Source organism: Paramacrobiotus metropolitanus, unplaced genomic scaffold, assembly GCF_019649055.1.
Source record: "Paramacrobiotus metropolitanus isolate TYO unplaced genomic scaffold, Prichtersi_v1.0 Parri_scaffold0000030, whole genome shotgun sequence".
NCBI lineage: Eukaryota > Metazoa > Tardigrada > Eutardigrada > Parachela > Macrobiotidae > Paramacrobiotus > Paramacrobiotus metropolitanus.
The window spans coordinates 388261-400117 of record NW_026570250.1 but is presented as its reverse complement, the minus strand read 5'-3'; the positions used below and the strand labels follow the sequence as shown (position 1 = coordinate 400117).

Here is an 11857-nt window from a genome sequence, read left to right as displayed (position 1 = left end):
TGCGACATTGTAAACGCCAAGTGACTCTTGACTCTTTCGCCTGGATGAATGTAGCCAACCTGGATATCCTGTGGTGCAGTGTCGTATATGTATGTTCGCAGTGGCTGATCCCGGACGTCGTTGTAAACGGGAGTATATGCTGGAATTCTGGGTGCAAATTTGAAAGTCGCTACTGACGATTTAATACATCCATTATCGATTATTCAGGGTTTTTTTGCGGTATGCTGATTGTGCCCTTTTTTGGATTTGGAATTTGCACAAATATGCGGCTAAATATACGACGTTCAGTTACTGTGCCTGTCAAGTTTGCTCAGCTAGATACTCTTCATGCCTGTATATCTGTTGTAACAAGGAAATACTTTTGAACAACACTAATAGGTGTTGGTTTTCATCAAATTGAAGGACAACAGGCGGGCTGGGTTAGGCATTGCTCAACCGATTAACGAATGCTGGAAAAAACAACTAAGACTTGTGTGCGGGAAACGTATTCTTTGCGAATTGTTAGGTCCAAGTGGTTTCTTTAAAAACCGTTTGTGCCGGTTGAACTGCGCAGCATGTGGATTGGAATCGTGTTTGGTGCCGCTTTACTGGTTAATCGCACTCTTCGATGTTCGGCTCAATCAGATATTCATCCAAATGTTATCAAACGAGGTACGTCGAACTGACCATAAGTCACATTAAGTTAATTTAGTTTAGAATTAACATAATTATTACAAACTAATTCAGTTATAATTAATTCAGTTGATAGTTGTTTGTAAAGATTTTTATATGTTCATATGGATTTCTTTATTTATGCTGCGCATTATTATAACATTTTGCACGCGGGTACAGTTCACATCATAATAGGACATCTAATGTAAATCAGTTATGAAAAGCCTACTCGAGTAACGATCAAAACCTGTAAGCCAGGTATACGAATCCAGTCTTCTTTAGTCAAGTGTACGAATTCAATCCAGTCTTATTAGCCCATGCGATGTTAATTTACAATACTGTATTGATAACATTGCAAGAAAGCTTCTCGTTTTCGTGCTTAATGGAATCCGACGACAATTATGCTGTGCTTCTAGCCAAAACGATTTGTTGATTCCACCATTACGACATATTCACGTAGTTTTTAACCGCAACAAGTTTGGAAACTTTAGGTACTAGTACTAGGTGACTATGCCAGGAAAACTTGACATGGGATCTAGCTCACCCGGCCAAAACAAACACAGAATCTCTTTAACCCAGCTCTGTTTTCTATCGTCCTTGTGCACTTGTAATTCACAATTTTTAAGGAAGTACGTGTAATATTTTAAATTTCTGGATTGTGTTTGCATTATTATTGCTGCTTATAAATGCTTACGATATATTTGATGCTCACTAAAAGGACTTATGGAAATTATTATGCACATTATGGAAATGGTTAATAAATAATTAATTGTATTATAATCTGTGATAATTGCTCTGGAGAAAGCTCTGTACGAACGCCGGGACGCAAAATTTTCCATCTCATGAATTTTTAATATGGCATTAGCTGTGGAAAAATACCTACAAAGGCTTTGCAGATTTTGCATGCGACCTTACAGAACTACATACATATACCTAGCAGTCAGGTAACAGAACACAGCGCAGCCCAACAAGCCAGAACTCTCAAACAACATTAGCGCGGACTGCTAATTCGATTAAAACTTTGATCATGCCGATAATATATAAATACCTACGCTATATGCATTTAATACAACGCACCTTTGGGAAACAGATTGTTCAGTAGGACTGCCTGTTTTTGAGAGGTAATTTTTCGTTTATGCTAAAAGGTTAAGATTAATATTGTACCTTTTTGGTATTAAATAGTTTAAATTTGAACGTTAGCTGCAGGTAAAGATATTGCTGAATCAGCCTGCCAACCGGAATGAATAAAATCCAAGACAATAATAAGGAAAACTGCAAATATAGATACTGTCTAGTGCAATTAGAGGAATAATACAGTTGGTTCTTTGCTCGGAAGGTAGCATTTTGTTGGTCTGGTTCCCGTGAGGATCTAGAGCTGAATGCGCTGCATAAGGCTGACCAGGTCACGCAAGCGACATTTGCACTTCCTCCGCCATTGTGCTGCTACTGCAAAATGCACAAATTACGGAACAGTACACAAATAAGTTAAATAATAGATGACTTCTGCGGTACCACAGGCAGAGTGCCTGGATATTACGATGAGTGCTTTTTCCACGAACAACACATGTGCTTTATTATGGCAGTCTACAAAACTTATGTCCCAGGTTTCTGAATATTTGACAACTATGTAATATTTTTGTTAAACATTAATTTCCTTCGACTGTATTTTCTTAATGTATTTTATTCCGGCACCGCCGGTTGTGATATATAAGCTTTCCAACAAATTTACCATTTGTAAAAACCAAAGTTTAGAGGCAGCTGACTTTTTGCTTTCAAGTTCGAAATTTGTAAATCATTTTACTTGACTAAATATTCTAGTGACTTAGCACAAACTAATAAACACAAAATTTTTGTCCATTTAATCAGGGCTATATTATTAAACGTTAGTATATACATACCTACAGAGTACTCTGTAGTGCCGTAGTAAATCCCGCGGGGTAAACAGGCGTCTGAATGAATATGAGTGTGGACGCAGGGAAGAAGTTGTCACGATTTCAGGGTTTTGAAATAGTCGCCGGAAGTGGAAAGGCGTGTAAGTAGTCGGTCAAGAGCCTTACCGATAGTCAAGTTGACATATTCTGCGGATTCCTTTTCGAATATCCCATATGTGCGGTACCTCCAGCTTACAAGTTCGCGCATCGCTGTTAATTAAACGGTTCAGTGCTGATTAACTGCATGTAGTGCTCTCTAGTCTCTACGTACGTATAGCAATTTTGATATTCAAGCTCATTTTGCGGAAACATACAATATCTGTATGCCTCTTCAAATGAGTGAGCTCTTTATTTGCACTTGAGACAATTCCTAGAAAGCAAAACTGGAGAAATTTCAGCCTACGTAAATCTTAATTTTTTTTAGAGAGCACAGGTTCTGGAAATTTGTAACAGTTCCATTTAACAAATTAAATTGCTAAAAAATAATGTAGCCATAGTGGTCACTCTGCACTACCTTTGCTGCTACAGTTATCGTGCTTGTAGAGACCGGTCCGGATGTTGTCCAACAAGCATTACAGTATGTGGACAGTGTAAAACCAGGGAACTGTGATGGCGGCACGTCAAATACATTAAACGTATGTGCATTTTAAAGTAAACATTTGACATATGAAAGAATTTGTGAATTGAGAGCGAAGTGGATTGCCTTGCGAAAATCAGTTGCGCGCGTTAAACTAGGTGTATTCACTGTATTGGTAATATATGGCGTAATTTCGGAAGCACGTTTTGTTGTTTTGCCGGTTACTGTCAAACAAAGGGAAAATTTGTAGGTTGTTTTTGATAACTCCCAGTGGAAACCGCAAGCCAATGCGGCAGTGCGATTGTCGAATTTACTGACGAAGAACTGGTTGATCACCAACGGAACCGGCGGGAGCATGGACGATGAGACTCTGTTTGCCATGACCCGAACCACAATCGAAATCGAGGAACTGGCGTTCGGAAGTGCTATTGCCTTTGAGCCGTACTTCTACCGGAACATGTCTAAATTTTGCGCCTACAGTTTTCATACCGGAAATAATTCCATCAAATCCCACGATATCAGCGTGGAATACGATTACTTTCCATCCGAGTGGTATTTAGGCAAGTGTGACGTATCTAACTGATACAAATAGCTCCATAATCCGGTGTTGGAGTATTAAAGTTGTAGTTCTTAACACTGTACTACAAACGGCATATACAGCTGATTAACTTGGTCGACTTTTAATGAACAGCTTGTTAAATCTGTACCGCATTCGAACGAACAGGAACGAAAGTGAAAGCCTTGAACTTGAGCAGAATTTTGGAACGGGATGTGACATTAAGACTAAGGTGGGCGAAAAAAAATATGTGAATGAGCTGCAAAGCAGATAAACAAATATAATGATAAGACGCATTTACATAAAAATAAAACGCTTACAGTAATAATGCTTGTTTCCGATTTAGTTATAAACTAAATTTATTTTAACAATTGCAGTGAGTACAATCAAACTGGAGTAAAGGTTCACAAAAACACCACACATTTTAACGAACCCATCGCGATATATGAGGATGGGTTCTGGACGAAACCCTACTTTGATTGCGGTGGCGGCGACATATGGATGATAACTTTTAACAGTCCGATTTTCGCGCATTATAACGGATCGTTTACTTTCGCGTATGCGAGACGCTTCATACTTTGAAAGTTGATTTTGTCGTATCGGTATCACAAGGTTGCGCGAGTGCATCACACTTTGCTTGACCTTTAGGGGTGTAGCGACATGTGATGTGGCACTCAATATTTTGGACATAAATCAATGCGATGTTACGGAAAAGTCTTCCAAATTGGCGTTGGATGTCTTCCGAGGCACGCATCACTGCAAAGGACCAACCACAGAAGTACGATTATCCACTAGCTGTATTTTTTTTAAAATCGCAGTATTTATTACAGAATGCAATAATTATGCCGGCTATGTGTTTTCAGTGTATTCCGCGAACCGGCTTTGGATTTCGGAGGGGAACGTATTTGTGCATCTGTAAGCCGGGTTACTATTTCCCTAACAAATCCAGCGATTTGCAAGCGTTTTCCGGTTTTGACGTGGAAAATGCCTACTCACAATGGACCACCAATGGATCTGGTGACTATATTTCCGGCTTCCAGTGCCTTCCTTGCCCAAAAAACTGCCCAAACTGCATTGACGATTCGCCTTGTAAAATCGGTAAATTTATGAAATGCTTCGACTTCTGCGTGTTGTCCATAATCACAGCTATTACATATTAATTTCTGTTTTCTTCGTTTATGCACGGATAACTTCACCATGTGCATGGCTTATTTAAACTACGGGGAAATATTTTGCATGCAACGGAAGCGTGCTATGACGAAAACAGACTACTGTACGTTACATTTTTAGCGCTTCCAATTACCGAAATGACGGTGGGTGTGGCTTTGGGTGTGATGTTGATTGGTGGTGTGGTCGGCTTCCTCATGTACAAACGGGCTCAAGAATTAGCCGCTCTGTCGTCGATGGACTGGCTGGCACAGTGGAGCGAACTGACCTACAATGAGGGATCAAAATCCCGCAGTTCACGAATGTCCGTTATGACCGTGGAATCCCGGAAGAGTGAAATGAACACCAAACAAGATCGTGCCACGCTGTTCTCGGAAAACGCCGTCGCCCGCACCCACCAAGTGTTCTTCCGCGGGAATCTGGTACTACTGCGCATGTGCGAAAAAAAGAAAATTGACTTAACGAAAGAAGTGCGAGAGGAGGTGAAGAAAGTACGCATTGTCACTCATGAGAACCTCATGCGCTTTGTGGGTGCCATTCTCGGTCCGGACCAGACGGCGGTTCTGATGGAGTTCTGCTCAAAGGGTTGTCTTCAGGTGGTTGATTGCCTCTCGTATGCAGATGCTTATGCATTATGGACGATTACTCACATGTGACATTTACATGTTTGCTCTGTCTTTTCCGTGTAGAACTTATTAAACAACGACGCTTTTAAGCTGGATGATTTGTTTAAAACATCATTGATTAACGATATGGTCAAAGGAATGGTGTACATTCACGGCTCATCGCTGCAAGTGCACGGCCGGCTGACTTCGCGCTGCTGCTATATTGATAGCCGATTCGTGCTAAAGATTGGAGATTACGGATTGGCGACGTTCTACGACAATCCACCACCATTGATCCCGGATAACGAATATTTCACAACACTGCTCTGGAAAGCGCCGGAAGTGATCAACAACGTCACCGGCAACACTTACGAAGCCGATGTTTACAGTTTCGGTATCATACTGCAAGAAATCATTCTACGCGAGGAACCGTTTGCCATGTATCCAATAAGTGCTGAAGGTGACCTATCCCGAATATTATTTTGGGTTATTTTTACCTCCGATTAAGCATTTTAAGCTTTGTAAATTTTAAATAATGTTTTTCCTTTTGAAGTTTTTGCTTCCTCAGTTTTTGTGACTAGTGCTGCGTAAATCGATGGTTTCTATTATACCCACCCATTTGCAAATTCTCACTTGTCAGCAGCGTTGAGTCATATGTATGTATATAAATTTTTTTGTAATTCAGAATGCGTCCAGCGCGTTATAAAAAACCAGGAACCGCCGTTCCGGCCAACTATCAAAACCGAAGCCGCTCCGCCGGCATTAATAGCCTTGATGGAAAAATGTTGGGCACAGAATCCTTCGAGCCGCCCAAGATTCCAGGAGATCCGTAGTACAATGAGACAAGTTTTTAAGTACGTACTGTAATACTCATCCTGTGACATACTTATAAATCTCGTAACCGGCTACGCCCAGTAACGTGACACAGTATCGAGTAATGGATATGATCGAAGTTTAAAAACAGACACTTTGTTATTTAAACTTTATTGTTAGTGGTTAACTGTGCACGTATAAAATTTTCGCAGAAATGAGGATCAGCAGGGCAACATAATGGACATACTGTTACAACGAATGGAACAGTATGCGGAAAACCTGGAGGGTCTCGTTGAAGAAAAAACGCAAGCATTTTTGGAGGAAAAGAAAAAGAGCGACCAGTTGTTAAGCCAGTTGCTGCCATCGTGAGTATCAAGAATTTTAATTTTTAACTTAGTTACGTTCATTTTGAAAAATTATACAAATGCGCAGTGAGTAAAGACGTTTATACGAGATATGCCTGTGTGCTAATAAAAAAGTATTTATGGCCTACTTAATATGAATTTTTACACAACACTAGGCAATAGGCATATGTAGAATTCACTCATTCGGGAAATAATTTTTCAGAACTGTTGCGGAACAGCTAAAAAAGGGTCAGTCGGTAAACCCGGAAGCCTACGAGAGCGTTTCCATATTTTTTAGGTACAGCAGGATCTAATTTCTGAATTTTAGTTTATTGCAACGAAAACAAATTATACAACAGCGGTAATCACAGCATGTGTGATTGTTTTAGTGATATTGTGGGATTTACTACTATGTCTTCCGAGAGCACTCCATTACAGATTGTGGACTTCCTAAACGACTTGTTAGTTTCCGTTTCTATTAAGCAGCAGTAACAGGTTCTAATTAACTATGCAAAATAATCCGGTTAACCTTTATGTATTTGTTAGGTATACGTGCTTTGACGGCACCATTAAACAGTTTGACGTATACAAGGTGGAAACGATTGGTGACAGTTACATGGTAAAAGTACTAATACAACAATATTGTCGCAAAAAAAACGTTTTGTAACAACTACAGAATTACAAAAATATTGTTATATTTTCTGCTAACCATGAGATCACAGAAGCACGCAAAATAGTAAGTGCCTAAATTAATCATAAACTAAACTGGACCCAAAGCGTCCTTAATTAAAAGCCCAAAGCGTCCTTAATTCAGTTTAAAATTTAATGTCTATAAGATTTTTGCGGTTATTTTAGTGCGTTTCCGGATTGCCAATCAGGAATGGGATGGAGCATGCGCAGCAGTTGGGTACGGTAATGCAGATCTCATCTTAATTACATCTTGTACGGTAGTGGAATAAATAAGCAATAAAATTAAAGCTGATTTCAGTCAGCTAAACATCTCACGTCTCACATCTGCATTTTTGAATTTTGCAGCCAAAATGGCCCTGCGGTTGCGAGAACATGTGTCCACGTTTAAAATTCGCCACCGACCGTCCGATAGGCTGAATTTGCGGATCGGAATGCATTCAGGTACGATATCTCAAAATGTATTGGTATCATAAATTTTATATCAAATTTGACTTTAGAATATCAAATTTTATATCAAATGTGACCTAGATAAAATTTTGCTCTTACAAATTACAATCAAGAAGTAGAACAGAATTGTCTGCAATTATTAACGTTACCGATGAACTTCCTTACCCTATCAGTCGGCACGCATTAACTAGTACAGGATAGCTGCATTCCGAACATAAGGAAATATTATCAGTAACTGAAAGTGTCTACAGGACCATGTGTCGCTGGTGTTGTCGGACTAACGATGCCTCGTTATTGCCTGTAAGCTGCGCATTTGAATCCCTTAAAACGCATAATAAGTACCGTGCATTCCTTTTCTCACCTGCGACTTTTCTCTTCGACATGTTAGTTTTGGGGACACGGTTAACACTGCATCCCGTATGGAGTCTACCGGAGAAGGTACGTAAAAGCTAATACCACATGCGAGTTAATAGTGGAAATGCCTGCAGTACAGCCTATAAACAGAACAGTAATAACTTGTTGTAGCCGATATTGGATATTCGGTACTGTAATGGTTTTCTAGTTGGTGCACGTGACGATTAATTTTGAATCATCTTTTTGGTGTAATATATCCGCGTTATTTGCACGTGATGCGGCTTAGCACCAGATCATCCACATTCGATTTGTTCCGTAATGGAACTGCATCTTAAACCGCATTGTAAAGTTGATTACCAAAATTAAAGTCTCCATTGATGATTTTTATTGACTGATCTGTGCAGAAAAATTTACGATGAATGAATCATCATAGGATACATCGAGCACACTTTAAAGGCTAGCACAATTAATTATCAGTATTCCGACTGATAATGCGAAACATTATTTAAAAGGCGCAGGTCGGAAAACACATCCTCAGACAAAATACTTAAATATTAAGCAAAATACTTAAATAAATATTAATACATGCTCAGTTTCGCAGTCGCTTTTATTCTGCCTATTTTTTTGGTTGCTGAAAACAATTTCGAGTAAAGGAATATCATACAGAATTCTGCTAATTCATCGTTGCTTCGTACTCATAACGCAAATGCATTTGTTTGAATATTATACTACAGTATATTCTATAATCACAACAAACAGAACTAAATTAATGGTGCTCTATATTGTATTTCTTGAATTAGCTCTCAGAATTCAAATCAGCTCCGCAATGCACGGGTTACTGGAGAACTTTGGATATTTTGAATACGAAGAACGAGGCGAAATCCCGGTTAAAGGCAAAGGTCATATCCGAACGTACTGGCTCCTGGGAGTGCAGTCCGAACGAAGGAAATCGAATGTGCAAGAGGCTACTCAAATATACGTACAACCAATGCACGAAGAAGATTCAAAATTTAGATAAACTTGCCATGTTTGCGGTATCATATCGCTGTAGTCGTTGTACAAATTTGTTGAAGACTACTTTAATTTATTGAAATGCCAACCGCTCGAGGTTTTCTGATAATCTCAAGTGTGTTTACAGTAGTTCATGTGGTAAACAGATTGATAGTAGTTCACTGTGTTAACCTGTATCGTTAATAAAGCCACCCGTATCTTAACCGAACACAATAATAGTTATAACGTTGATAATAGTGAAATTAAAGAAGTTAAACCTAATGCAACAAAATCTGGGCTTGTATGAAAAATCCTGTCTTTGGCTTTGCATTTAAAATAAACATGATCTTCTTTGGACTTCACGGCTTCTAGAAATAATTTGGATTATTAAGCATGATGTTCTTGCAGCGGTTGATCGTAAACTGTGACCTTCTCCAATTGATCGATGCACAGTACCACCACAAGTCACTCAGATCGGCTTTTTTATGGTTGCCTATTAGAAACAAACGTTTTTCCTCGTATTTTGTGAGTTTCCAAGCGAGAAAAACGCATTGGGGCCTTACGGTCTGATAGAACAACTCGATTCGGGAAAGAACGATATTGTCGTCCTAGGCGAGCTATTTGATAGTGTCCAGTATTCGTAGCATAACCTGTAAAACAGGTGGTAAGTGACTATCAATACTTCAGTGTATGAGCTAACAGTGCTCAAGTCATTTGTATTAAGATAATATAGGTAAATGCTAATATAAGTGAATAGCAATATGAGTAAATATTTAGGCTCAACAGAAATAAAACAAACTGAAAACAGCTTTACAATATTTTGATAAGTTTGAAGCTGCTGTAATTAAATTTATATTCGACCGTCTGATCGGTATGATTATATTCATATAAGTTAACGTGTTTTTTAATAAAAGTTAGAATATCATTCTGCCTGCGACATTCGCAAAAAAGGCTGTGCTATTAATCGGACATAGAACATTAATTTTATTATACTATTCGAAACACTGTATTGAGTTCATGTTAATCCTAATAATGTTAAGTTTAGACTGTACTGTTGTAGGCCAAAGCCTTAAAGAAGCAATCTACATGGTCTTTTAATATTGCACAATATTTAGTATCCTTCCTATATTTCTTACCCAGAGGGTGCGGATCCCTTTTGCTGCATCCTCCTTTTAATTCCTCATCAGTGATATCCAATGGCTTTTCTGAAACCGTTTCAGTTCCAGCTGGCAAATCCGTAGCTGAATCAGCCTCAAAAAATTGCAATGTAATCGTCATCATTACGAAAAATAAAGCAAAGGTCGATGCTTTCCCCATAGCGGAAACCGACAGATAAAATATAAAACTAAAGTTGCAATCCGATATTTGAGTGTATGCACTTCACTGGATTTACTGGAGTACAAGGAGTATAATTATTTGACTGTCGATGATTTAGCCAGATAACATTAGCGTTTAAAAAATAACGTTATGAAAGCACGTAACTCGGCAGAATCGAAGCATACAAGAAACCGTGTGCTAAAGGTTACGCTATAATGGAAGCAAACTGGACACCAGCGGCAGCACAAAAGATGCAGTGAAACTGCAGAACATTTTCGTATTAAATGGGGTGAACGCGGCGCGGTATTGTTAAGCTATTGAACAGGATAAATCTTTCGACGTCAACCGGGGACAGGGATTAATGTTCAGGAATATTTTGCAGGCACTCACACACACCGGATTTGTTAGTGTTAATAATTAACAAACAATTCTCTAAATTGAAACCGGACGTTGTCAGATTGGCTTCGTTATAGTACGTCGAGGAACGCTTCTGGCACCAAAGTGCAGTAGCATTCACCATCCTGAAAGCGTGATCCTTGTGCTCATTCACTGGTTTTTCAGTTTCTCGGTAGAGTCGGTACATATATGCGGCCGTTCCCATGAGCATCATTCATGCCAAAACTAAAGTACAATATAGCAAAGCATGGGAGCAATAATTTTTTCCCGGCAAGTTATTTTACTAGAGTTCCTGGAAGAACGTACAGCATCTAGGTAGTTCTAATACATATATGATGAAAAAATCATAAAATTAAGAGATGAAAGGGCGCAATACATCATCAAAGAGAACAGAAAATAAAAAAAAGTTTATAAAAATAAGTTTTATAAAAAATAAGTTTATAGTTTATAAAACATTTTTTCGAGACAAAAATTGCGTTCTATAAAAACATAGCATCCCCCAATAATGAAAAACAGCTTCATTTATTTTTATACAGTACAGAGTTGTATACACAATATATTGTAATATACTGTACAAAGCAGGAAAACTGACTGGCACAGTACAGGATAGTGTACGGTACATTTTCTTATCGTACATTCTAAGCCGATACAGATAAATTTACATCCAGCAGTAACTGCTTACACGAATTGATATTTAGCAGATATAAAATAAAGGATATGTTTTTCTGGATTAATTTATATTTAATTATGTGTAGTGTATCAATGGTAGCTGATTGTGCAAAGAGTCATGATCTCGGTCTTAGGTAATCCTGCTTATCCATATTTCAAGCAACAAAGCTATTTTAATTGGCGGGAACTGGGCCACGGAAAATGTAAAATATGACGTAGATGTCTTGCGAACGGTTCTGGCATCAAATCAAAGACAAATAATTGATAAATACTGCAGTTTCCTGTATGGCACAAATTTGGGAACGCTTCCCTTCTCCATTGGTACCGGTTGGTACTGGTACCGGCTATAA

At 38.6% G+C, this 11857-nt stretch overlaps 1 protein-coding gene and 1 long non-coding RNA gene across 3 annotated transcripts; one reads left to right on the top strand and one right to left on the bottom strand.

Moving 5' to 3' along the window:
- The first annotated feature begins 55 nt into the window (after positions 1-55).
- LOC129588646 (atrial natriuretic peptide receptor 2-like) lies at positions 56-9343 on the top strand. 2 transcript variants are annotated; one of them, XM_055482970.1, is made up of 19 exons: positions 56-651; positions 3126-3217; positions 3410-3719; positions 3884-3947; positions 4093-4272; positions 4364-4493; positions 4579-4813; positions 5006-5478; positions 5572-5947; positions 6173-6341; positions 6513-6665; positions 6868-6942; positions 7034-7105; positions 7191-7263; positions 7500-7551; positions 7680-7775; positions 8033-8081; positions 8170-8219; positions 8936-9343. In XM_055482970.1, the coding sequence occupies exons 1-19, from the start codon at positions 555-557 to the stop codon at positions 9151-9153; spliced, it is 2964 nt and encodes a 987-aa protein (XP_055338945.1). In that variant the 5' UTR covers positions 56-554; the 3' UTR covers positions 9154-9343. The 2 variants fall into 2 exon arrangements, with proteins under 2 accessions (XP_055338945.1, XP_055338946.1); XM_055482971.1 differs by lacking the exon at positions 3126-3217.
- LOC129588649 (uncharacterized) lies at positions 8580-10867 on the bottom strand. Its single transcript, XR_008690501.1, has 3 exons — positions 10262-10867; positions 9689-9775; positions 8580-9618 (listed from the first exon to the last, which is right to left on the bottom strand). It is a non-coding gene; the product is annotated as an uncharacterized LOC129588649 (long non-coding RNA).
- Between the last annotated feature and the right edge of the window lie 990 nt (positions 10868-11857).